The 27,349-nt window shown below is 50.0% G+C and overlaps 2 protein-coding genes and 1 long non-coding RNA gene across 3 annotated transcripts in view; all 3 read left to right on the plus strand.

The window, feature by feature from the left end:
• Positions 1–578: 578 nt before the first annotated feature.
• On the plus strand, positions 579–2,400 carry LOC128730773 (katanin p60 ATPase-containing subunit A-like 1). The gene is made up of 2 exons (XM_053823851.1): positions 579–761; positions 859–2,400. Exons 1-2 carry the CDS (start codon positions 579–581, stop codon positions 2,398–2,400), a joined length of 1,725 nt encoding a protein of 574 aa, XP_053679826.1.
• A 1,947-nt stretch (positions 2,401–4,347) lies between these two features.
• Positions 4,348–20,724, plus strand: LOC128720174 (uncharacterized). Its single transcript, XR_008410762.1, has 3 exons — positions 4,348–4,520; positions 4,700–4,879; positions 20,101–20,724. It is a non-coding gene; the product is annotated as an uncharacterized LOC128720174 (long non-coding RNA).
• Positions 20,725–20,733: 9 nt separating this feature from the next.
• Positions 20,734–27,349, plus strand: part of LOC128727196 (trithorax group protein osa) — a 96,519-nt gene continuing 89,903 nt past the window's right edge. Inside the window, exons 1-2 of the mRNA XM_053821115.1 lie at positions 20,734–21,059; positions 21,114–22,516. Of these exons, the coding sequence (XP_053677090.1) occupies positions 21,005–21,059; positions 21,114–22,516 (1,458 nt within the window). The 5' untranslated portion in view covers positions 20,734–21,004. The remainder of the gene's footprint in view (positions 21,060–21,113; positions 22,517–27,349) is intronic.

The raw sequence follows: 27,349 nt of genomic DNA on the forward strand, positions 1-27,349 counted from the left end.
TAGACGCAAGGGACAACGTGCGCGGTTCGCTAATTAGCTTATAATTGACGATTGTGTCACAAGGAGAAAATAAACCACACGGAAAATAAAGAGGAGCGGTTTTCTCGGTGCATTTACTTCTTAACGAGGTTACCTCCCCACCGGGAGGTTTTTCAGGTTGGTCATCCGAGTCCCGGTCTGATCGAAATGTGAGAACTTTTTAATGAGCTTTCGGTGCTTTTTTTTTGTTTTAAAAGCTAGCAGTTTTTTTTACAAACACTCGAGTGCAGAGTGGGCAAGAAAATGGTTCACTTTGTCTCTTTGCCGCCGTCTGGAATTTGGAATCGTTTTCCAATGCAAACGGAGTGCCATAATGATCGCTTATTAAGCTTGAAAGATATGACTGTGAAGCTAATATGGTTGTGAAAAATATGATAGTTTGCTTCAGTTCATTAAATTTGTCTTTCTCTTCCCCTACTTTCCCAGTGCATCGGGTTCGGATCGCGCCTGAAACGAAAAGTACGTGAAAAATTGAATTCGACAGGATCGTCCACCGTGTCGCCGCCCCTGGCGCGCCACCACCCTACCCGGCAGGAGGAATGACCATCGTTATGGCCGGCCTATCGACGACGGAAATATGCGAAAACACCAAGCTGGCCCGCGAGATGGCCCTCATGGGTAACTACGATTCGGCCGGCATCTACTACGAGGGTGTGCTGCAGATGTTGCGCAAACTGCTGCTCGGGATCAGCGATCCGCTACAGAAGGGCAAATGGTTGATGGTGAGTGCGTGTGTGTGCGCAGGAGGAAGGTCCTTTTCCTCCCCGCCAAGTGAGCACGACGATTAATGGCATTCTTTTCTTTTCATGGCATTTTTAGATCCAACAAGAAGTCAACAAGGAGTACAATCAGATGAAACTCATCCAAAAAGCACTGACGGAGATCACGATGGATCTGCAGAATGCACCACTGCAAGCTCGCATTCGAACGCCCTTACACGAGACGGCCAGCAAAGATCCGGCCGCGTGGTTCCAAGCGGATCCGGACATTTGGTTACCGTCGGCTTCCGGTCGGGGTGGTGTTGATCCGGAAGTATGGGGACCTCCGCCGGATATGCCACCGGTGGATCATCGCCGTACCGTAGCTCCCCGTAACCAGTCCCGCTCGAGCACGGCACTGAACCGGAAGTCGGAAGTGAACCGTCGCAATGCGGCCACAAAATCCGCCTCCACGTCGACGGTGGGCGGTGGTCGAAGGACGACGTCGTCGGCAAACCAATCGGCACGTTCCACGGCCGGGGGTGTGAATGGAGCCTCCCGCACTGGGACGTTAACCCGAACGAAGGGTGGTGTGGGTACGCGTAACTCGTCGCTCACAACCGGTAGCAGCGGCGGTGAGGCGGCCACCAACGGGAATGGCGAGAAAAGTGACAAGGAAAAGCTGGACGATGAGGAAGGCAATGGTGGGGGTGACACGCCGGAGGAAGTGGAGCGTAAGTTCGAACCGGCCAGCCACGTGGATGTGGATCTGGTGGACATGCTCGAGCGGGATATCCTGCAAAAGAACCCAAACATCCACTGGGATGATATAGCGGATCTGCACGAGGCGAAGCGGTTGCTCGAGGAAGCCGTTGTCCTGCCGATGTGGATGCCGGACTACTTTAAGGGCATCCGGCGGCCGTGGAAGGGTGTGCTGATGGTTGGACCACCCGGTACCGGCAAAACGATGCTGGCAAAGGCGGTGGCCACGGAGTGTGGTACGACGTTCTTCAACGTGTCCTCGTCGACGCTAACGTCAAAGTATCGGGGTGAATCGGAGAAGCTGGTCCGGTTGCTGTTCGAAATGGCACGTTTTTATGCGCCAAGTACGATCTTCATCGACGAGATTGATTCGCTTTGTTCACGGCGTGGTTCCGAATCGGAGCACGAAGCGTCCCGGCGCGTTAAATCTGAGTTGCTGGTGCAGATGGATGGCGTTAGTAATGATGAGGCGACCAAAATCGTGATGGTACTGGCCGCCACCAACTTCCCGTGGGACATCGATGAGGCGTTGAGACGGCGACTTGAAAAACGCATCTACATCCCGCTCCCGAACAGCGAGGGCCGTGAGGCGCTGCTGAAGATCAACCTGCGTGAGGTGAAGGTGGATGAGCTGGTGGACATGCGCGACATCGCCGACCGGCTCGATGGGTACTCGGGCGCGGACATTACGAACGTGTGCCGGGATGCGTCGATGATGTCGATGAGGCGCAAGATTGCCGGCCTGCGACCGGAACAGATACGGCAGCTAGCGAAGGAGGAGCTCGACCTGCCGGTGTCCAAGCAGGACTTCAAAGAGGCCATTGCCAAGTGCAACAAGAGCGTATCCAAAGACGATCTAGCGAAGTATCAGCAGTGGATGAAGGAGTTCGGTTCGTCGTGATTGGATGTGCGGCTCGGCGGTGTGCCACGATGGAGTGGCCGCGGATAAGGAGGATGAGCCCGGTGGCCACGATGCACGAACGCACTGTGTTTGCTCTGGGAGATCCCTTCCTCACTGACTGATGGTAATTGAAAGCCCCAAAACCAGCCGGCGAATGGGTGAATTATTCAATGTGATTGTGATCATGGAGCACGGCGAATGGAGAAGGTGATGAAGCAAAAGGAGGATCTAAAGGACGCGTTGTGGATTTTGTAGCTCTTTTTATGAAAGGAATATAGTCGAGATCGAGCCACATGGTTTCAAGCAAAGCGAATCATCGCTCACCTAGACATCATTTGTGCTTGTTTCTTGTGTCCGCTTGCGTTTTAATACCAGGTGTAATCCACAATTTTGTGACGCTGTGGATGCAAAATACTCACAAAGTTCCTTTCGATCATCCAACGTCCATATCAGCGTCATAGTACGCGCCCACAACGCGATCAGAAACGTGAACATCCTTCGTACCGACTTCTTTTGCGTGTTACAGTAATCACTACCCCGAGGATGGTGTGATCCATTGCTGCGGCCTTGGTTGTTGTGCCTGTTGTTCTACACAGCTCGACAAGCTCTACAATTGCTTTGCTGTAATGGCCTCGGTTTGGATGCTTCAAAGGAGCTCTGCTGTGGCGAGACGAGCTTAGGTAGAAACGAATAATGGAAACTATTGTGCCCTGCCCGGGCGCGAACTGCTGTGTAGCGTGTAAAGATATCAATTTCGTACTTTCTTTCTCTGTTCTTTTAAATTGACTAATATAATTAATTCATACGATGATACTGCTAGCGTTAGGATAAAAAGTAATAAAACAATTCAATAACTTTTTTTTATAAAAAATGACAAAATAATAGCCATAGAAGAAATGTTAGTTGAGTAGATGACAAAAGTTATGATTCTTTAGAATCAGAATGTATGCATATATGTTAAAAATTATTAGAAAGGATTATTTTTGAATTTTATTTTGCCATTTTCAATTAGTTTCGGAGCTTTACTCTAAACCGGTTGGACGAATGAGTATGCTAGACCTTTTCTGAAAGCTTTTCTGTCGTGTAGACGAAGAGCTTGCCCTTCTCTCGATTTAGTAAATGATTTTCAAATTACTTGTTCGTTTGCTTACTATTGCATTAAATTAAACTGAAGTATACTGCGCTTAAATAACAGAACTGCTTGTTTGAAAAATTGCTCATGTCGTCCTTTATGAGATTGAATTGCTCTTCGGATGACGGTGGCTGCGTACTTTTGTATGAGCATTCCGTTGGCTGTGTTCAAACAATACTCCAGTTTTATATGAATTAAAACTACATAAATCCAAATATGCTTCCGATTGGATGTTTTATAGATTTTCCGATTAAAAATTATTTTTTTCCTCCGTAATCGTGAAACGTTTCATTGAAAAAAAAGGTATTTTCACAATAACTTAAACCGGTTCGGAATGGCTCCGACCCGATCCGGGGAGCAAGCGTTCCGCTCCGATCCGAAATTTGTTCGGCCATGGCCACACCGAATGAAATCTGGAGCGAAATCAAGTTTTTGACAGCTCGAAGCAAGCACCAAGCGAAAAACGCGAACGCGGAGGTTCTCCTGTCCGTGGGCAGCATTTTTGGTCGCTTTTCTTCGCACACCGAGCGTGGAATAATCGGCGTGCTTTGCGTGTCACGTCCCGTCGATTCACCAGTATTTGCCGTGATTTTCACCGCCAGCCCCCGTAGAAAGTAAGTAAAGTGTTCGACCATCTTTCCAATCGCTTGGATCGATTATCCTCTGCAAGCGAGACCGAGCGAGAGCAAGTGAGCGGGCGAGCGAACGAGAGAGAGACAGAGCGCAGTTTCGGCACTCGGTGGTGTGCGTGAGAACTGCGTCGATGGCGGCGTTGTGCTTGAGCAAAACCTTCGGCGTGTAGAATTCGACGCCAGATGTGGCAACCTACTCGTCGATTATTTCGATGCAGAGAGGAAAATCTGCACAAATCCGTGTGACTGCCAGCATCACCGCAAGTTTTTCGGGCACGGCCGAGGCACAACGCGCAACGGTTTGAACAACCGTCACGTTCATATCGTCGTCGACTCGTAAAGCAATATGGAAGATGGTGATGTAGCCAGCGGACGAATTGCCGTGGCGAGCCAAGCGCTCAACCTCTCGCCACCTTAGAAGTGCGTCAGCCATAGTCTCCTGCGCTCGATCCCCGCCCGGAAAGCCGACCCGGTAAGGGAAAAAAGGAAGAAAAAGCTAATCTGTTCGTGTCCATTTTTCTTTTTCTACTTGCAGCGTACGATTCTCTTAAACACAGCAGCCGTGGCCGTGGGGGTTACCGCACCAGTGGGATATTTTGGAGTAGGAGCGCTCTGTGAGGGAAAGCGCTTTTCCGCGCACCGTTAAAAAAGAATGCCAGAAAGTAGAAGGGAAAAGACACCTGCTCCAGCGGTGTGGCCACGGTGGAATTGATCGGTAGTAAAAAAAATACAGCCGAGACCCGTTTTTTGTGCTCGATTAGTGCTGGCTGTGCGAACTCCGATTTGGGGGTGATAGATATATATAAAAATATATATAGGTATACATACATATTTCCGAACGTTAGCCCAAGAGTGGCTTTGGACGGACGCGTGTGTGCCCGGTTATAGTTCGGTATGTGTGCATACGAATCTACCAGCCCGAAAGTGTATTTCTCGCGAGTGCAGGGCAAGTGGCAAGCTTTTAACGGAAGCAGCAAACGAAAACGCCATCAAAAATACAAGAAAAGCATCCCGTGTAGCGAAAGGTGCTTGTGCCGGGTTTTGTGAAACTGCATACGTCTCGTGCACCGCCGCGCTTACGAAAAAGTGACTATCAAAGCAGGCGCTAATGGGCAAAAGCAACTGAGGAAAAAGTGTAACAGACGCATGGGTTTTTTCTTTTGGTTTGGCTATCCCACTCCCGGGACCGGAAGCCACTAATGACTGTAGATCCTTAAATGATCCTGTAGAACATTCCCAGTTCCCATCGGACATGCCCACTTCATGCAACCAGCTCCACTGTCGGATGCTACGTGTTACGTCGCGTGTACGATCAAGCCCAAGGATTCGGAAGCCTTCGGTATCCAGCAAACGGCTAGCAGATACTCAAGCGCTTCCCGGATCGATCGATCGTCTTGTTCCGGTTCAGCTTCTCATGCAGCCAACGTGGAAAAGTGTCGCTGTTCTCGACGAATCCTTAAGGTTGGTGGTGTATTTTAATCTCTAGCTGTAGCCCATTAGTGATACCTTTCGAGCTCTACCAATCAAATGGAAGTTAAGAGACCGCAATGGGGTAGTGTTTTTTTTTCGTTTTTTTTTTAATTTGCCACTCGATGGTTGCCAGAGCCACGTCCGTGAGTTGGCTTTTCGGTTGGTGCCTGGAGTGAAAACTCATCCAAAGGCGCATCCGAGCAGCGTCGTTCTTTGTTCCCCGGTTTCAAAACCGACACCACCGCAGTGAATGAGAGAGAGCAACGAATATGAGGCGGACGCCATACGCTGGTGACCGTGCCTGGTTGCCATGGTTTTCCGCCCCCACTAGACGGATCAGCGTGCTTCAATTGTGCATCAAGCAACCGGCGGTCTAGTTTCTTGGCAGAAATAATCGTTTGATTTTCGATTCGGTTTTCTCCGCCTTTTTGTGGTACAGGGGGTGCAGAGCGGAACGGAATGGATGATGAGCAAGCGAGGGGCGAGAAATGAGATGAGAAGTGAGTGTGGTGAGCAGCAGTAATACTCCGGGAGATATGCCTGTGGAAAGCGGAGTCTAGCATGAGTTGTGTAGAATTATGAATGGATTTTGCAGCGAAGGAAGTAACCGTTTTTTTTGCGTTAAGTTCTCGCTGTTTTTAATTGAGCAAAGTTGCGTACTTGTAAACCTGGGGAGGGAAAGCTGGCGTGCGAATTGCGAACGCGTGAGAATTTTGGTCTCATTTCGTGAAAGTACGTGAGCGTTTTTCGGTACTGCTTCACACCGACCGCTTGCCTCGTAGATTACTAACGCAAGAATCCCGTGTTTTCCCGCTCTGGTAGAGTGATTTATTATGATGCTTTTGAAATGTGCACCTTTGGAAAGTGGTAAATCATCGTCAAGTAGTAAGTTTTGATTCGAAATTTCCCTGCTTTCGTCTGTCACATTCGTCTCTTTCTCACCTTCTTTCTCTTTATTCATTCTCACGCTCGTCTCATGCTTTTATTTCTCACGTTCACGCTCTCGTTAGCTCTCTCTCGCAGCAGATCTCATTCCATGCTGCTGGGGTGTGTAATTGAATTGTTTTTTGATGCGGATCCTTTCCAAAATGAACGTCTGCCGTATGCGCGAAGTGTGAAAGTAACATAAATGTTATGTACCCATATGTACGCGTGTGCATGGGCGAAAACGGTTTTTTTCGTCCCCTAATGGTAGTGATAGTCGTCGACAATATGCCTAATAGAGTGCAATTATGCAACAACAGACTAATTTCCAGTCGCACGAACTATTTCCGTTTGTTAGTTTGCTCGGAAAATTGGTTAATTAATGAATTGTCTGCGAGTACCACCATGCTGCGGCTTATACATTTCCATGAAAATGATCCTAAACCATGTATGTAAAAGCAGGCCTAAATCGTGTGGAATTCAAGACGATAAAGAGCGTTACGGTTATTTGCTACGGGAAAATGGATGCCTCATTGATTTGCGTTCCCCCAGACAATAGCTGATTAACCAATGTTTCGAATATATTTTTCCTCTCCTTCGTTGTCAAATTGTCTTCTGTCGATTCAATTTGCGTTTGTTCGTTAATGTTCTCTTGTGTTTTGTTTTTTCGCTTACAACTCACTGCACTGTGTAGCTGGGGCGGCAAAGCTTTACATTGTTTACGAAGGTTAAGCCTCCCAGCCCATGCTGGCGGACGACCCCAGAATAGCAGTCGTAGTTTGGTTGTCCTAAGTGAGCGCTTGTCTTTTTCATTCATGCCCCAAACCGCACTGATAAGAAACGGACGTACCGATGGGATCTACACAAAAAGCAACCGTTTGTTGGGTTCATTTTTTTTTTTGCAACGATGCTCTGATTGCATGCCCCCGTGGAGAGAAGATTATCATTTCTCATTTGCAGTTGCAGCAAACCGCATTATCTCTCTCCCCATACACACTGTCGCAGGAATGACTAACAACAAAAGACAATTCCGCCAAACTCGTCCAGTTTCGCTCCCTTATCAGTCACTCGGTCACAGTGTTGGCTTTCATTTGATTTCGTCTCCTTCGACATCAACACAAAACCGCGCTCAATCTAAAGGGGGTGTTCGCCAAACCGTAACAACGTGGGCCCCCTTTCGCGCACAAACACACACCCACACATCGAACGGCCGGCTTTCGGTCGTTTCGAGCGTCTGTCAAACGAGAGATGCGGCTTGTTTATGATGCACACACCACCCACCCGTTTTGACAGGCAAACGAGATACACACATCTGACGGACGGATGCCAATGATTTCCATTTGTTGTGTCGCCGGCGTTAAAAGCGTCCCATCGCGAGCCATCTCCCTTTGCAGCCCTTCCCGATGGGCCGTGGGTTTCCTCCTGCAAAAGGGTCTGCTGACGGAGGTCTGCCGTCGCATAGATTGTACGTATCGCGCATTTATCGAAACCCATTGGAACGCGTGGCCGGTTTCCTTGCTCCATCGTGCACCACACACGCGGTTGGGAAAAGTGGTTCTAGCTCAAGAGCGGCGGACACACACACACACACACACACACACCGGCTGCATTTCCCCGTGCTAGAAAGGGACACGAGCGCGCATGATAACGAGTAAACACGGGTGTGCTGCTGGGTGGGAGGTCGATGTTTTCGCCGCTTGCACGCGACTACACAATGTGCGCCCTTTTCCCCGGTTGCCCCCACCCACCCCTCGGCCCATACCCCACGCCGGTTGTGTGAGTTGTGTGTGAAAAGAAAGTGAAAAGCTTCCCGTAGAACCACTTTACCGAAGACGCGGCGAGCCGTGCCCCTTTTCCCCCTGGCTGCTGTGGGTGGTGGGATGGGGTGCGGGATGGGTGTAGTACTTTGTGGTGCACCCTTCTCGCGACCACGCGCATTGCGAGAGAGTCCTTTCGTGTTTCCATCGACGACGACGACGACGACGGCGGCGGCGATGGAAAACGAAAGGGAAATGTCTCGACGCCTCGTTTTCTTTTTTTTTCTTTCTTCTCTCGTTGCACTTTTGTGCTGTTACTTTTATTTCGCGTCGCCTTTGATGTGTTCCCCTTGGCGCTGGCTGGCTGGCGTTTTTTTTTTGTGCTGTTGCGAAACGTTGATTTGTTACTCTCGCAGCAATACCACCACGTGCACGTGCTACGATGGGGGGAGGTGGGATGTAAAAGGGACGCGTTAGCACGGCAAAACCACCATACCAGGCGCAGCTAACTGTGGGTGGTTCTGGTAGACAGGCGACCACGGGAAATGCCGTCAAGAATAAACTCTGGTCCGCCGCCGGCACGGCAAGTTCATTATTTTGTGCTTTAGCCGGTTCGGGGAATCGCTAGAAGATATTAGGACGAGTGTCCTCTAGCACGATGAGCATGTTCTCTGTCCGTTGCACGGTGTGGTCGTCCTTTTTCTGGAAAAGCGTCCATGTGGCAATGCTTTCAACGAATTGGAACATGATGGTCAGCTGATGATTTTGTTCAAATATTGCTTCATTTTGGTTTGTTTTCGATATAATTGATATCAGCAAGAGCATCTGACTTGGATGTTTTTTGTGAAAAGGTAATCGATAATCAACGTAGCCCATTTTCTGCATAGACACATGATACAAAAAGCCAAACTCAAAACACCCGTTACTTGTTGAACATGAGATGCAAATTCCAACAAAGGAAGGCGCAGAAGAAAATGTACACACACAACACCGAGCACCCTCGAGCTGGTTTGGAAATAGCGTACGGCTTTCCAATGGTGGTACACCTTTTCCCCCAGGCGCCGCACCATTCGCGAGCCCCACTCCTCCTCCTACCATCGTGTACAATACCCCAACCACTTTGCTCGTATTTTCCGTCGGTCGGACGCTGAAAAAGGACCAACCTTTCCCAGTGGGGTAGGTCCGGTCGTAGGAAGACGCTCTACAAATAATCAGCCTACTTCCCGGGTGCCTCCCACCCACCCAGCATCATTGATCAGACACGGCATAATACACACGCGCGCACGCACAAACCCAACCAAACACACCCATACTCACGGATTGCGTCCTGCGTTGGATGTAGCGGCTGGGGTATGATCCTTTTCGTCTGGGAAAGCGCGCGTTTCGAAATGCCCACCTCGCTTCAGTCGGTGCTGTTGAATGTTATTCAACGGCTTCGTACCTAATAATGACACTTGGCCTGGATGGAGTCAATTGGTAGCTTCCGTGTGCCACATTTGAGTCCTTTTGCATCACCCAAAAATCTCCGCGGAATGTTTGCATCTCCCTGCAATCGAGATGCCCACGAGAGTGCTTCTTTGCAACAAAATAATACATTTTGCCGTCACTCCTCGTTTCGCTCTTGGTGTAGTTTAAAATCAATTTCCTTTGGCTCCTCTTTCACTCGCCGTTTCTTCCAACCCGTTGGTGTTTTTGCGAATTTTTGTGCCCTTATGCCAAGCACCAGCCTTCCTTCAACACCGCAGTCGGGCTCTCGACCCACCCGAGAGGCCTTTTTTACGATCGATAATCAATCTTGCACATGGTTACCTCTTTTTTTCTTTGTTTTGGGAAGAGTGGTTGCCCTCTCCCGGGAGGAGGATGGTGGAACTGGAAAGCAGAACAGAAGAAAAAACACATACTCCCAGGCTACGATACGCGCCTTGTATGGAGCGCCGTGATTAAGGAATGTAACGCCCCAAGATCCGTTCCCAATTCCATCTCCTCTCTCTCTCATTTCTCCGCTTCTTCACGCTTGCAATATCACCAAGCGAAGGATTCAAGGATGCCGGCAAACCCAACGCTACAGCACGAGGAACGAAAGATAGTCAATTTAGCCGCGCGATCGGCTTTCCCTTCGCGCGTTCCAGGCGAGTTGTGGATGGGGGAAATTGCAGCAACACAATGCGCCCGGGATATGCGGGGGGTAAAGGAGTCCAGCCTCTCCGCCACAACCATCCCTTCAGGGACGAAACACAAGACACACGGGGAGAGGGATGAACGATTGCGATCTTTTTCGCCTGATCGCTGGAACCACTCTTCGCGGACTTCTGCGAGTTCTGTCCGTACTCTGCTCGGTGGTAGAGTTTTGGTTGTACTTTTGTATCTCCATCTCACTCACCGCTTATTCACCTTTCCCAAGGGAAGAACGGGTACGGTTTTATCGCTCTACTCCGCTCACACACTCGTGGAGTTTTCCCATTTTCTTCCTCCCGTTTGCGAGAAGGTCTCGAACCAACGAACGCCAGCAGAGCGTCGAGAATCGCGAATATGATGCTGCTGGCTCGCAAAAGCCCCCCAAACCAAACCTCGAGCTGGAAGCGAATCAAGAGCAGAGAGCGTGAGAGAGATGGCGAGAAAGACACACACCGCTCTCGAGTGAGTGAGATAAATCCCCGACCGTTTCGTGTGCTGCGGTGGCAATATTTCAAATTGTGCTGCTGTGCTGCTGCACCTTGATTAAATGGACGTGCCCCCGCGTGCGCGCGGCGTTCCTTCCTGTTCCGTTTCGGCCATCAGACTGGGTAAGGTCCTGCCACCGGTGTGCTGTGCTGGCTTCAGACCCGAGGGAAGGCCAGCTCTGAAGCGTCGTAAGACCGGAGTTTGTGAGCGGGAATCGTGTGTTGCTGTCTTCTCCATCCGGCACAACTCGCGGGCACAATTGTGAGCCAAGCCTACGTGGCGTGGGCATTCGTCTGGTTGGGTGTGCTTTCCTTCTCGCGTTCTTTTTCGGGAGACCTTTTTGTGAGGGGTTGGGAAGGCATCCGGACTGGCGTGTCCACCAATTAGCAATTTTTCACGGATAATCTTCGGCGGCCCACGTATTCTTCTACGCCATTCCTAGACGTGGTGTTTGAGCTTCTAGAAAAAATCGTTTCTCTCCAAATAATTTCCCCCCAATGGGTTGGTAGATGTGTATAAGAAATTCGATTGATTTCTCGAGCTTTTGTAAAAATCGTAAGGCAATTCGTTAGATTCCCATTGTCTTCTTGTTTGCTGCTTGACAAATGGGGTGTGTTTATTTTTGGGGGGTTTTCATCCCTTCTTCTAATAAAAATGCATGCAAAGTTTTACAACAAAAAACACCCACCCGCGAGCGTGATCTCGAACGACATTTCAATAAACTTAACGAGACTCGTTCGCCGGCACACACAACACCCACTATGTGAACGATTTTCCCGGTTTTACGACCGAAAGCGCAATCAGTTCCACGCGATCGCGTTATTGGCTTTCTCTCCCCCCCCCCCCCCTCTCAGAAGGGCCAAACGTACACACACACACACACACAAACCGGCAAAACACGCACGTGCCCAGCCCTTGGTGCCGGCTATCAATCGAGATCTACGAACGCCGGTCGCTATACGTTTGCTTGCCCTTCCGTTTGGCATCACTTCGGCTTTACTCGAAACGACCTTCCAGGAGGTGCAGGATGCGTCCTATCGCTGGCAGTGTGTGTGCGTGTGTTTGTGTGTATGTCCGCGTGCATGTTGCAGAGATCCTATTTGCTTTGCGTCGTGGGCAATTCGACGCTCACAAAACGCACGACGATAGAAACGGCTACCGCAACACACACACACACACCCGGCACCTGTGAAATTAAACCCTTTTCCCTGAAGCGAGGGCATACACACACGCGCGAGCAGAAGGGTTTTTCCAGGCGTGGTGTGTTTCACGTGCACGAGTTTCAGGCTCCCGTAGAAGGAAAGAAGGGATATTCTCACGTACAAACACGCGCTCTGCCGTTCCGTTATATGCTTGGCGTTTGTTTATGCCTGTGTTTTTTATGTTGCTGCTGCTGCTGCTGTTGCTATTCCTTCCTCAATGAACGGTCATTGGGCGTTTGCAGCAGAGCTTGCCACCGTTCCGTTTGCGTCGATTGCAGACACACGGACACACACATGCTGGACGTTTAAAGTGAAGCTGAAAACAGCTGATTTCCGTTGGATGGCTGACTTTTCCGTGGCGACTCAACACCACGCGGGCCTAATTGATACGCGTATATTTAATGCACGGGGCCGAGAATGAGCGAATAGCCGGCGTGGAGCAGTGCTTATGCTGCCATAAATCAAATTGCACACCCCTTTCCGTCGCACGGAAGCGAAGAAGAAACCGTGTGTGAAGGAGGAAGTGGGAAGGATCACCCAATTCGTCCGTCACCGGTTTATTACCCGCCTGAAAGTCGCTACGAGCCGACGACGAATTGTGATCGGCAGCGTGTTTCTACTGCCCAGAAGCTGTTTAAAGGTTGCTGTGCCTTCCGTTTAACAACAGCAGCTAGCAACCCCCAGCGCCAGCGGCGAGCAAAAAGAGGCTGCGTGTGTGTTTGGCTTCCAAAAGCAGTAAAATTAATAACACTTTTACTGCCCACTCGCCTCCTCTCTCTCCCTCCCTCCCCCACCGGGGGTACGCCCCCGGACGAGAATAGGGTGCTGAATTATCGAAAATTAATAAACGAAAAGATAAATAAAAGCGAAGCCCCCGGAGGGCGAGTGGATTTATGATTTTGCAAATTATTCAAGCCACGGAGAGAGAAGCCGCCCCTCCTCACGTTTGAATGGAAATTCATTCTCGTGGTCGTCCTGTCCGGTGTCCGGTCGAACAAAGTCGTCTCCTCGACGGTCATCCGTCATCGACGTCGTAAAAACGGCGGCGTTCTTCTCTCGGTTTGTCGCCGTGTCTCTCGTTCTTTTTCTGCCGCAGATCGTACCTACTTTGGCAGTACCTTTATTTTCCGGTACCGGCATTTTGTGTTGTGCGCCTGTGTGTCACAAGCCGAAAGGGGGTTGGGTTAAAAACTGTGCAAAAAGTCGCTTAACTGCAACAGTGCAACGAGATGATGCGACCACGAATGGGAAGGATCGTACGTACGGCTTCATGTTCCGAGTCTGCAGGAGCGCCCGGAAAAGGGGGGGGTTATTGGGGGAGCGTCATTAGCGTTTTAAGTGTGTGTGTGTGTGTTTGTCTGTGTGCTTAAAAGCGTCTTTGTTGCGAAGGATGGTCGGGGGGATTCCCGTTTTTTATAGCTTAATTTACTTGTGACGCATCTCTTCCATTAGCTCGTTGAGATTTCTTTTACTTTTCGTTTTTTCGTTCTTAATCCTTTGCATCGACGAGGGATCTCTTCCATCACGGTATTGTTTACATGGCGTAATTGAATGACACGTGGATTTTGGATGTCTTCGAATGAAGCTAAGCTCTCCTTCAATTTCTTTCCTTAAAGTTTCAATAAATCGTTTTTTAATCTGGTATTTTTAACATCTTTCCTGCCCATTCTGCTTCTGATGTTTCGAAGAAACTTTTTATAATTTGTGAAGCAATTCTATAATGGTTTGCTACTGAACTAATTTAAATTTAAGTAAATTTCCCATTCGGAAAGCTGTCATTACGACTATTGTCACAATTCTCTTCGCCAACAGCACAATCTTTGCGGCGATCTCGTCCGTTCTTGCAGGCATTTATCGAAAAAAAAAAGATCCACACAATCAACGGCTTTGACGAGAGTCGTTAAGCAACAACGACCGTTGAAGTCTGCCTCTTGTGTCGCTCGCTTCCCTCCCTCCAGCCATTCTCAATGACACTAGAGGCAAATTTAACCGCAGAATTTTTGCGCGTTCCATGTTGCTGCACATTAATTTGAAATATCTCCACTCGCCGGCAAACCGCTGGAAAAAAGAGAATTGGTGGGGTGGTGGAAGAGAAGAGAGGAAGGAGGAGGAGGAGGTGACGTGGGGTCACTTTACTTTTGCGGCCGGATTCGGACGCGAGAGAGAAATATCCATCGGTTTCGAGCCTCGCCCCGGGTATCGTGTGTCGTAAAATGTCAACATTTTAAATTATCGTCCACGGAGGCTTAAAGGCCACCTTCTGACATAGGGGAGAGAAAGAGAGAGAGAGAGAGCGAGCGAAAATGTGAGAGATAAAGAGACAGTTAGTGGGGAAGAGAAGAAACGATCGGTATTTGTTTTCTGCTCAATTGGGCTGTGGCTGAACGCAAAATGAACGCCGCCGCGCACGTACGTACGTATATGCTGCTGTGCGTGTTGCGTCCGGTTCTGATGGAGGCGCTTCGATACGATCAGGCACTCCAGAGGTTCCCGGTGAAGAGAACCCCTTGTTGTGTCTTTTTCTTTTTTCCACCCCACTCTTGCTAATTCTTTTCCCGCGAGAGAGAAGCACCCTTCATCATCAAGCGCACGGGGCATCTCTTCTTCTGCATCATGCCCGAGCCTTCGCGGGAAAGGTTTTGTGCTGCAGCGCAACCCAAGATTAGGTTCGTTTTTCCCTTTTTCTTTGCGCGCTTTCCTTCCTTAAGGGGGGGCTTTTTTTCGCCCCCCCTTTTCATCATCTTCTGTGGAACCGAGAGTTTGCGAAATGCGATCGTCGCTCCCATGAAGAACTTCCCAGCGCCCAAACCCCAGGCGGCGGCGCTTCATCGGTGCAGCTTCGAATTGTGCTGTTTTTCTGCCAGCTTCACCATATCCCTGACTCCATTGCTTTTGGCACCTTTGTGTGCAGCGATTTTCAGCAGCGGCGATCGCACGATGGCTTCTCGATGTTGCTGCGGCGATATCTGGACAAGTTTTCGAACGTTCTCTTGGTTCACTCTCTGTCTCTCTCGATACCCTTTTTGCCATCGCTTAAGTATCTCTCAAGGGGTTTCTTGCGGTTGAACAACAACAGCAACAGCAAAATGAAGGACAGCCAAAGGAACGCTTTCGTTTCTCTTCATTCGCCGGTCTCGGATGTTTGTGGGATACGCTGGAAGGTTTTTTTTTTTACACTCGTTTCTCTTAAATTTATCTCTTCCTTTGAGCTCGAGATTCGCGCGCGTAATGTCCCTCTCCCCTTCTCCCCTCCTCCTCCTCCTCCCTCCTCCTCCTCCCACCCATCACCCGGTTTTTGGTGTGTTGCTCTTTGTTGCTTTCGAGCGTGTTCTCTTCGTTCTCGCTCTTCATCTTCATTATCCATTCCCTTGTTCATTCTCCCCCACGACCTCGGCTCGTTCCCGCTCCGAGGGGTTCGTTTCGTGGGCCTCCATTTTTTTTCGTTGATTTCCTTCTTTCTTCTGCGCTCTGTGGCCACCCATAAAACGCGAAACCCGGAGCACACCGAATGTGGGGGTTGGTGCGCCTGAAGTGGCCCCACACCGAAACGGGAGGTGGATTTTGAAAAATATTGGCCCCCACCGGGTGTTGTTGCGGGATATGGAGCCTTCCTTTTGCGAGGAGAGCCTTCGTGTGTTGGGGTTTACATTAAGTTGCGCCCGTGTTGTTGCTCCGTCCGGTGTTGTGTTTCCTTCGCAAGACAACACAACCGAACGCTGAGTGGTTGGGGTTTTTTTTTCTCTCTGTATTCTTCACTCCTTCTCTCGCTCTAGCTCTCCTTCGAGCATTATGTTTTATTCTTCTGTGGTTTCGTTGCTGTTGCTCGGTTCCTGTTGTGTGTGAGTTACAACTTAGCCGGCTCCGTGGAGCCACACGAAACGGAAACACTCGGGTTTCTTCTTCTGATGGCTCAAGTCCCGTCTCGCTCACGCTGCCCCAGCCACGCCAGCGGGTTTCAGAAGTGGTGGTTCATATTTTTCTTGGGCTCTCTCGCGCTTGACAGGACGGGGCGGGAAAATAAATACCCATGAACAAGCGACCGAGGCTACGGTCGAGACCCACCACAACTCACAAACCCCGGGCTTGGCGATGGCGGACGATGGCGTTCCCAATGGCAGGACGGACATTCCGTTTTCTGAGCGGTTGAATGCTACATTGTTCCATTGATTCGTCTCCAGCGTGCACAATCGGCGCGCAGAAGCGAACGACGCAAGTTTTTAAGATGGAAGATATTTTGGTTTGAGCTTTTTTTTTTGGTTTTTCAAACCATTCGTGCAAGTGGAACGCGCTATTTTTCTGATTAGGTTTCTCCATCAGTGGGGGTAACGAGAATTTTTCTAAAATTTTAAAAAAAATATCGTTCAACGAATTGTTTTAATTTTTGCTAGTTTGAGAATTATTATTTTTTGATTTTGAATTTTTATCTTCTAATGAATTGGCTTTCCCACATTTCTTAAAAATACAAACTAATAAATCGAAATTAAATTGAAATTGAACAATATTTTTCTTAATGTATAAAATATGACCCTAAATATATTTTCATGTTTTTTATATTTTGTTAATTTGTTTGTTATTGTTCAATATCTCTGTCCAATGTGGATCATCTTTACTATTTAAACAACTTTTTGGTCCCTTGGAACATGCTCACGATTCCACCGTGCGAACACACACCGGCGCACATGAAATGCCTCGGTTCCGGGATGTGGTTCCAGCAATCATTTGCCAAAGAGCCTTCGCCCTCTGTCCGCGAGATTCCTCCGGGCGAATGATTGTTCTCGTTGTGCGCGATTTCCCGAGCGCGCCTCCTCCCCAAGACCAGCTCTCGCAAAGAAGCAGCGGAGACCTTCGCCGGCCGGGTTTCGTTTCCTTTTGAGCCACGCTGGCAGAACGTCTCGTTTATCTTTTGCTCGATACACGGCTTAAGTGCTCTTCTCGGGACCTTTTGCCGCGTGCCTTTTTTTTTTAACGTCGTTTCTTCTCACACGCAGCAGCAGGCGCGTTTTTTTCGTGTGCAAATGGTTCTGGGACAGAAAACAAGATTTGAGCCGGCCGTGTAGAATCGCCACAACGCCCCAATGCTGGCCAGTTCCCTCAGGTACTGCCGGTTCTTCATCGTGAAGAACGAAAGGCAGATTTCAAGAGGGCTCCCAAAAAATGAGCAGAATATGAAAATCATGCCCCCCCATCGCCATCACCTGTGTGTGTGTGTGTGTTTCACCGAAAATTATTCAAACGTGAAGCAAAGCAAATGAGATGATGACAGCGCAGAAGAACGATCGCGCGGATCGTTGCGTAGTCACCAGCAGCAAAGCCTCTATATGCTGGAAAGATCGCTGATGTTTTCGCTCACATTCGGCTAAGGAAAGAAGCAGCAACAACCAACGGTTGTTGCAGCATGTATGCATTTTTTGGAACAACTTCCAGCGCACACACAAAAAAAAGGGCGGCAAACGCGCGCCTTTCGTTCATTTTGTGTTTCCTTCGCCCGGTTTTCCTACACTGACTTATCGCTTTTCTCTCATTACCCTTTTTTCTTCCACGCTCGAGTGGGGTGGCTTAAAATGAGCGTCTTTTCTGCGGCTAAAATCCGTGGCCCCGGAGGAGGTTATTTCTCTCTCGCTTCTTCACGCTTAAGCTAAGCTCTTCGCTCCTTCGACACAGCCCCGGCGCGCGCTCATTTGGGGCCTTTTGGGCTTCGAAATTTGGGCGGAATCTTTCAAAGCCAAAGAGGTGAACGTGTGTTCCGGTGTGTAAATGCTTCGTTGCTCTGGCGCATTCCCGCGCATCCGCTATCGTTTTTATTTCGCGTCCTCCCAACCGATGCGAGAGAGAACGAGAGAAAAAGGGCGGCTTTATTTTTCGCGCCTTCTTTTGAAGCCGGCCGAGCGGCGGCAACTGAGTTTTGAATTCCCTGCCAACGCAGAAAGAGTTTGAAAGGGGCGGCCTTTTTGGGGAGGAATTTTGTCCGGTTGAAGTGCCCACTCATTGCGCTGCCTTTTGACCGTGATTTTCGCAACGGACCGTCCGCAGCATCCGGCTTGGGTTGGGGTGAATCCCTGGAAACCCGAGGTCAAGGTGTCGTGCCCGGTTTTTTTTGAGCCGGAAACTGTAATGTGCAAAAATCTGCCGTTCCGTCGTTCGACTTTCTTCCAGCAAACGCACCCCACGGAGAGAGAATGGATAAAAATTATAAAATTGAACGACAGAGAGAGAGAGAGAGAAAGCAAGACGTGAAAATGCACGGTTTAATTGCCACGACGGAAGCAGGGTGGCTCATTTTTCTGATTGGTGTGGGAAGCGGAAATTTGTTGAATGAAAATTGTTATCATTATAATGGTAGCCAAGGCGATAGTGAACGGCGGGAAAATAACTAAAAAAAAATGATGCCAATTAGTGGAGGTTTCCCGATTTGGTGAAGGAATTTCCCATTGGGGATTACATAGGCGCTCATAGGGAGGGTTGTGATTTTCCCCCGTAAGCATAGACAAAATGTATGTGAAGACAAAAAAAAAACTTTCGCAAATTTTGTCTCCCCATCCCTCTACCCCATCACGTGGTTGAACGAATGGCGGTGTTAACGAGCTGCTTGGCCTCAACCGGCCGGCGGATTGTTGTTTTGTTGCCGTGGCTAAATTCGCAACTCTGCCGCACCCCTAAAATGAAGGAACCCCAAACAAGCTGGCGCTGGAAATCGTTTACAACGGCGGCTCACGTTTGCAACGAGTTGTACGTGTGTGCTTCTTTGTTTTGTTCGTGTTATTCGATCATCCTCCCTTCTCTCTCTCTTTCTCACTCTTTTGCTCTCGTCCTTAAGTTGCTCCGGTTTGCGCGGTTCGAATCAATTTTTAAACGAGCCGTAAAGCTCGCACAAACTTCTGGCTCTGCCCTTTGGCTAGGCTGCGCTGATGAGTCGGGAGGAAACGAACACACGGCGAGGTGCGGTGGAGAAGACGCTCGAAAATGAAAACAAAAATCGAAAATAAAACTATAGAAGCGCGAGGCTCATTAATTTGCAATCTTCTCCAACGGGTTTTGCTCATCCAATTCCGTTCGATTGCCGCACTACGGACGTGCGCATTTTTTTCTTTTCTTTTCCGCTTGTTTTTCTTTTCTTCGCTATCTTCTTCGAGATGCGCTGTTTGCGCTCTGTGATGCTGTTTTCTTGTTTTTTTTTTCTTGTCTTTTTGAGATGTTGGTGTACTTTTTTATTTTTCACTTATCGTTCTGACGTAGACACGGGTTTTAAATAATGTTCTTGTGTTTTTTTGCTGACTTTTTGTTTACTGAACTTCAGCTTTCATCTTTACTAAACAAAAGAATATGCGTTTCTGTTTTCTAGCACATTTTGCGTAAGCTTATATGAATAGTAGCAACTTGATTAATTATATCTATTTTCCTGTTTTTTTTCCTTTCATTCCAGAAAAACATACACAATTGGGACATTTGACTCCATCTTCCACACTAGCTTCGAGTATTTTTCGTCGTGAAAAAGTGAACAATTTCCCAAACGTATGCCCGACTGTGGCCTGCAGGACACGAAAGACAAAAAAAAAGCACTGAGAAAGGAACACATATCCTTCCGCGTCATGTAACAATTTTGCTGCGATGGGAGTTGATCAGGAGCTAGTTGTTTTGTGGGTTTATGTGAGGGTTTTTTACGTTCGAATTTGGGCATCTACATTTAGTTTTTTTTTTGTAAGGATCCTTGACAAGTAAAACGCGATAGCAGTGGCGAAAAAGTGACTAGTGCTGCACTCGTGTCTGACCTTTTCTTCTTTTCCCGCCCCCCCACGGTCCCAGTGCTGGATGAAAGCGCTTTTCCGTTGTTGTCACCCCGGGGAGGGAATAATGTATATGTCTGTGGGGTGGAAAAATCGTGTGCACACGGTGTAAAAATGTCCTGTCTATTGTGTTGTTTGCAGGAGGATGTGGAGCATTGGCACGGAGCAGCAGCAACAGCAAACAAGTGTGCATTCGCCGGGTAATTATGTGCGTCGTTTCGAGTAAGTGTGTGTTGCGCCAGCGTGCGTTGTCCGTGCGCTCTTAGCTCGTGTGCACGTGTGATAAGCGTGCATGCGTGTGTGTGCGTGTGTGTATGTGAAGAAGAAAGAAAAGAAAGTAAGCAGAGCGCTCGGTGAATGTGTGAAGGAATAAGAGGAAGGAAAGTGATAGAAAAAAAAATCGAATAAGTGAAAAAAAAGAGAAGAAGTATTACTGAAAAAGCAAATTCGTCATCTTCCGCCGTGTTTTGTGCGCACGTTTGTTTGTGTTTTTTGCATTATTATTTGTTTGGAAATTGCGTCATGCAGCGGTGCGCCGCCGCACGTGTGCCCGCAAAGTGTATGTGTGTACGATTGTCATGAATATTGTGCCGCGTGAAACCGAATTGCAACCAGAAACGTTCTTCTCTTGGGGCGTAGAAGGACGCGCGCGAGTGTAAAGTGCGTGTGTGTGTGTGTGCGCCTCTGTGTCGGTGCTCGTGTGTGTATAGTGTTGTTTTTGTTCACTTCGGAGCCCCCCCCCCCCTCCCCCCCTGAAGCAGGCGTGTGTGTGTGTGTGTGAAAAAGAAAGGGGTAGAAAGTGGAGAGTTGGCAGTTTATTTAAGAAAAAAAAAGGGGTGGGAAGGTTCGCCTCGTAACATCAGAAATGCTGGTATCGAACCATCGCCGTTCGGGTAGAACAGTAGCGGCCGAAAAAGAGCACCAGCAGCAGCAGCAGCAGCAGCCCCACAGCAGCAGTTAAAGCGGCGTGTTTGTCTGAAACACGCACCACCCCCCTGCCCCCCCCCCCCCAAAACCTCCCTGCTAGCACAAACCTCCCACCAGCATGGGCGACCACAAAAGCCAGAAGTCCGGATCCGCCGGAGGAGCTGCAGCGGGAGGCGGACCGGTGGGCACGAACGGTGGTGGAACGCTGGGTGGAGGAGTAGGAGTAGGAGGAGGAGGAGGAGGAGGAGCACCCGGTAGTGGGCATCCTTCAACAGTGGCCGCCTCAACCACGACCACGACAACAACGGCGGCTGCGGCCGCGCCAATAACGACGCCACAACAGCAACACCACCAGCCACCCCCGCACCACCCTCACGCTCCTCATCCGCATCACCACCAGCAGCAACCTCCGCCACCGGGGCCACCACCCCAGCACCATCCGCACGTGCCCCATCCACATCATATGCCGCCACATCCGCCGCATCCCCATCATCATCCGCATCACCATCCGCCGCATCCTGGCGCCGCGGGTGGACCCCCACCCCCACCAGGAGGGGCTGGTGGGGAGCATCAGGCGGGACCACCACCACCACCAGGCCATGGGCCACCACCACCACCATTGCCACCGTCGCATCCTGGTGGCGTTCATCACGCGTCACCGTACGACCATCACCATCCCGGGGTGCCGGGTGATGCGGGTGGTGCGGGTGGACCAACGGGTGGAAGTGGAAAGGACGAAGGTCCTCCACCGCCACCACCACCACACCAGCAGCAGCAGCACGGTGGCCATCCACCACCAGGACCTCCACCACCGATGGGACACCACCACCATCAAATGCAGCATCATGGGCAGGTGTATGGGCAGCCCCCGCCACCCCCCATGCAACACCAGCAGCAGTATGCCCCTCGCTACCACCACCACCATCCGCACCACCCGCACGATCCAAATGTGCCGGCTGGCGGTGCGCCGGATCCTTACGCACACTATCACGCGCATCGGATGGGAGCGGCTGCGGCCGCGGCTGCCGCCTCATCCGGCCCCGGAGGTTCCCCTGGTGGTGGTGCCACCGGAAGTGGTGGCACTGGTGCTGGTGGTTCCGGTACACCACCACCACCACCACCGCAACATCCCGGTGGAAAACCGGCCGCTGTTGCTGCTGCAGCGGCTGCAGCTGCTGCAGCAGCTGCTGCCGCCACCGGAAGTCCTATCCATGGCCGTCACGGTCGCTATATGCCTCAGCAAGGTGCCGCACCCGGTCCGGGGCAACCACCGCCACCGGGTGGTGCGGGTAATGCTCCACCACCACCCGGTGGTCCTGCCGCTGGTGGTCCAACGCCGACACTTAACTCGTTGTTGCAATCGCATCCACCACCACCACCACACCCGGGGGCACCTCAGCACCATCGCTATCCACCGGGTGGTTACGATCCAACGGTGCCACAATCGCAACAGCAACAACCACCACCGCCCGGAGGTCCTGGCCAGCCGCCGGGACCTGCTGGAGGACCGGGACCGGGGCAGGGACAGCCGGGTATGCTGCCGTACCATGGGGGTCATCAGCAGCAGGGTTGGGCTCCACCACCGAGACCCTACAGCCCGCATTCGCAACCGTATCGACCTCCGCCACCGGTAAGTTAAGTTGTCGGGGGTTTTTTTTTTTTTTGGGAGGACAGTTTTGATAAAAAAGTTTCATCGGAAGCTCTGAGCAATCGAACCGGTTACAGGACGTTTCGAGGGGGTTGTTGTGTGGGGCGGGAAATTTCTTGCGACTTGAGGACCTTCATCATTTTCGCTTGAGGTTATAATAACGACCAATCTGCGATTTGCTTTATTTGGGGTTTTTGAAATTAAATTAATATAACTCCACCGGAGAGATAGAGACGATTTGCAGACGCCATTTTGCTGTGACTCTTGCAACATTTAAGCCACCATAAACCATATCCCAAGATCCTGCGAGCAAAAAGCGCCAGCACGAAGAACGAAATTCACTCCTAGAGTTTATTTTAGCTTCTATCTCTCTAAAGCAAACATCATCCATTATGTTTATTGGCCGTTGTTTTTCCTTGACATTCTCCCGTTACACACGCGTGTGGATCCTTGCACATGTGCGAAATCAGTACATTGTTGCAGAAACTGCAAAAACTCCTGCCGGCCACTTGAACGCGACCCGAAACACCTCATCGGCTCAGCATTTTAGTTGCTCTCTGTCTCTCGTCGCTAGCTACCTTCACTCTTCACTCGCCATTGGGATGATTTGAAATAATCCCCAAAAATAGCCGCATTCACCCGTCGTCCGGTGCGCGTCAATTTGAAACGACCGCGCGACACTAGACACGGCTCAAAACCACCCAATCCGGGGGACAGACGTGCGTGAAAATGGGTTTATAAATAACATGCACCAACCAACAACGTGCCTGTGGCGCGTCTTTTTGGGTGTAGGTGGGCGAACCACCCAAACTCCTCCCTGCCCTCGTGATGGTGACGCACAAAGCGTATGGAGAGCTGTCTGTGGAGGGGTGGCTTTTAGACGTGGCTCGGAGGGGGGTGTATTTTTTGTTGCTTCATTTTTGGGGTTTTCGCTTGAAATGAACCAATCGGGGAATGCGACAAGACGTCACCTTTTCCTTTCGGATCGTGGTCTGTGTTGTTGATGGATGATTTACAAACCTTTCGATCGTTTGATGAATGAAAATTTCGAGAGTGACGTAATGTTGTTTAGAGAGGAAAATTCACTTGGAAAGGCCTGTATTTTGAACATTATTCGAAGGTTAAAATCAAGGGAGAGACTTTTAGAGAGTAACTGCAAGCTTGTGGGGTAGAAAATTCACGAGAAACCTCCCAAAAAGGACCTCGCTTTTGATGCGCTTTTCCGATCATCCTGTCTAGCCGTGGTGAAAGTGAATCCTCATTCAGTTCACTTCACCTTTCCCGGGAAAACGGGCATGGCTTCAAAATGGTCCGCCTCCGATCCGCTCCACCACCACGCTCAGATTATTGAAATGAAAACACACTCGCGCGCACACCCGATGCAAGTATTGGCTCGCCCCGGCTAAAAGCTCTCTCCTCTGGCGGACCAGGCCCCTCCTCTTCTGTCTAGCTCTTGTTTCGTGACCGAGCGCGCGAAATCCATCCGTCAGAACACGGCGTTGGACGAGACCACCGATAGTAGGCCACGACACGACCGCATCCAGGTCTCGCTAGCCCAGACGCAGGTCTCCGAGGACACGTGGCGGCACGGTGACGAAGGTTAAATGGGGACGGGAATCACCACCGCGCACATCGGCTTTCGGGGCGTCATCGTCCGAGAAAACATCTGTTCGAAATACCAAAGCGCGCGCGGGAGCGCAAAAGGATGCAAAAACGAACCGGGTTTTGGGGGGAGGAGAGAATGGACGATGGAGCAAAGGGAGTGGGGTGGGGGGGGGGATGCGAAATGGTTCGAGGGTCCGGACGGGCATCGGGAGAGGGCAGAAAGGAGACGGCTTTGTGCAGCGAGTGAAGCATTTAAAACGCGGCTGCTGCTGCTGCTGCGTGAGTACGACAGCAGAGAAGGTTGCTGGGAGGGTTTGTGGGCAAGAAAGGCAAATGTGGCAGGAGGTAGGAGGGTTCGACACTGTTTGAATCCCCCCCCCCTTCCGCCATGACGACCCTCGTTCTTCCTCGTGGATTTTTTTCTTCCTTACTCTCCCTTTTTTTTTGCATTTCCCTGCGGTTTGATGCTCTTCTTTTCCTCCCACTTTCCACCCACTCGCACGCTGCTCGTTGGTGTAGGTCGTGATTCGATAAGGGCAGCTCTCCGACTGTGTGTGTGTATGTGTGTGCGTGTGTTTTTCTTTTCTTTTTTTTTTTGCTTTTTCCGTTGGCGCTGGCAGACGCGCGGCGGCGACGAGTTCTTCTTTGTCGGAGGGCCGTTCTTTGCTCCTTCTCTCAACCCCTTGCGATGGAGGGATGAAAACAGGCAGGGAAAAAATAATACCCCCTCCTCTCTCTCTCCCAAGGGCAGCATATTCGGTCGGTCGGTTTGTCGGTCAGTCATCGTGATCCGAATCCGGCGTCGCTGTCATGCTCCTTTGTGATCCTTTCGCGCCATCCGCCGATGGTAACCCGCTTCATTTGTTGCTACACTTTTCCTTGGCTTTTCGAATCGTGTTTATTGTTTTTTCCTCAAACGAGTGGCAGATTATGTTATTGACTTTTTTTTTATATTTATTTCATGAAATCTCGTCAGTAAGCTGTTTCACCGTCAGGTTTCGTGACCATCATTGCAGACGCATCGTTGGTTAAATTGAGGCTTACAGAATAATAATTTAAGAAGCTTATGATTATTACCTGTGCCCGAGTAATCGTGTTCTGTGTGAATTAATGTCAAAACAACAAAAGACCAGGCGTCTCCATTTTCGAATATGCTTCGAAATTTCACCAATCACTGTGCAAAAACGAGGTGGATTAAGTGGCGAATAATTCTTATTTTACTTTACCAGGTGCTATCAGTTGCTGAATTGCGAAAAAATGGAACCAATGACTTTTTATTCGCTACCAATAGGCCTCTTTCAATTGGATCAATTATGCATTAATGTTCCAAACTTTTCATTTTTTCTTCAACTCCATTTACGCTACGGAATGGTGCCGACAATTAGGCTTGCAGTCTTGTTCCACCCTTGACTAATTTCACGGAAGCAGCAGCCTTTTGTGTGGCGGGCTTTCATCTGCGAGTTTCCGAGAAAACCGATCGATAAATTAGAACGCATGAATCCGGCATTGAGCAGAGCTCGTGCATCAACCAAGCCACGCTGTAGAACACCAGCAAAACCCACGAATGCATGTTTAGACGTCAGCAATGAAATAACATCGATTTTGATATGCTTGCAGGCAGTTCGCTTACCTGAGCAACCGCCAGTTTTTTTTTGTAAAGCTCAATCTCCTGTAAGCTGCAGCACATTTGTGTACGCTGCGATGCAAGCTACACTTGATTATGTTCGCATGCTTTAATTACGTGCTTTAAAAAAACACGTTTTCAACCGATAGGGCAACGGCACTATCCGCTCAACAACTGTCTCTCATCTCGCGTAGGTGTGGGTAGAAGCGGATGAAGGAAATTGGTATTTACTTAAGAAGGACACCCATGGCACCGAACGATGCTTTCTGATGTTCGCTCGCTCGAGCCTCAATCGATAAACCGGCAGGCAAGCAAATCGGCAACTCCACCAAAGAACGCCACACCGAATTGGGCTTTTGCGAGATATTTCCGCAGAAGCGGGCTTCACCTTTCTCCCCGGAATTAATGTGTGCAGCACGCACACACGAAAAGGGAAGGTGCCGAGGCGTGTTTCGGTGTTTGATGTGTGGTAGTTACGCGCACTGGTGCGTCCGGTTAAGCAGCTCGCTTGCATTTGCACTGGGAGCTGCACGGCCTCGAAGGGGGCATGCGGTAATAATAATGACCATTGACCGTGCACCCGGAGGAAGGAGGGGAGAGGGGGAATTTCCACAGCATCGACGGACGGGGCGCGGATGTTCTTCTTGCTACTTTCACCTCCTCGAAGGTTGGGAGGATCGCCAGCGAAAACGGGCAGCTCTCGCTTCGTCGAATGCACTATTGTTGTCCATTTCGGCTTTTCATCTCGGTTTTCCCGCTCCCTCTTCCTCGCGTTGGTTGTCTGTCGTTCCCTCTTATCCCCCCCCCCCCCTCCCCACCCCCCTTTACCCCACACGACGGTCTTGGACGGTGACCCCCGGATGTTGTTGTTGGCGCGGTTGTCGGGAGGCTGGAGTCCTTTCGAACCGAGAGCGTTCAGTTTTCCGCCGACAGTGAAGCCTACAAGAGGTGCATTTTGCGCGCCTAGCCTCCGTGCGCTAAGTGCTTGACGTGTGCAAAGGCCCTTCAGAGCTGCTCCCACATCGCTCGTTTTGATCGCTGGGAAGGGGAGTTTTTTTTCTTCCGTTCCGTGATTCTTTGCTTTTCCTCACCTGGAGGGTTGTTTTTCCAGGTGGCGCTTAGTGGTTGTGTCGTGCGCGAAAGCTAACCACAAGCCGACAGTCGCGAGTGGGATTTCTTGCTGTTAGTTTTTTTTTTTTCGTCCTTTTTCGGTCGGCCACCGGTGAAGGGGAAGAAAAGAAAGTGTAAAAGAAGAAACGAAGCTTTGCTGCTCCCTTTCCAACCCTTAGGGAGGGTGGTTACGGCAGCCGGAAGCGGGGAGAGAGGGAGAGAAAAGAGCGATAGAACTACCTTCCCCCCCATATCCGCCCTGAATATCCATTTGATCGTCGAGCTGGTGATGTATTGGCTAGAATCGAAGCTAAGCGCCCTCTTGTTGTTCCATCCATCGTAAATAAGTCGAAACGCAGCCGGATGTCGCCCACGGGGATGGTTTAAATTACACTAATGCTTCTTTTCTTTCTCTCTCTCTCTCTTTCTCTTCCTTCAATCACTGCGTTCGCTTTCCACGCCACCTGCATTCCAAA

Source organism: Anopheles nili, chromosome 2, assembly GCF_943737925.1.
Source record: "Anopheles nili chromosome 2, idAnoNiliSN_F5_01, whole genome shotgun sequence".
NCBI lineage: Eukaryota > Metazoa > Arthropoda > Insecta > Diptera > Culicidae > Anopheles > Anopheles nili.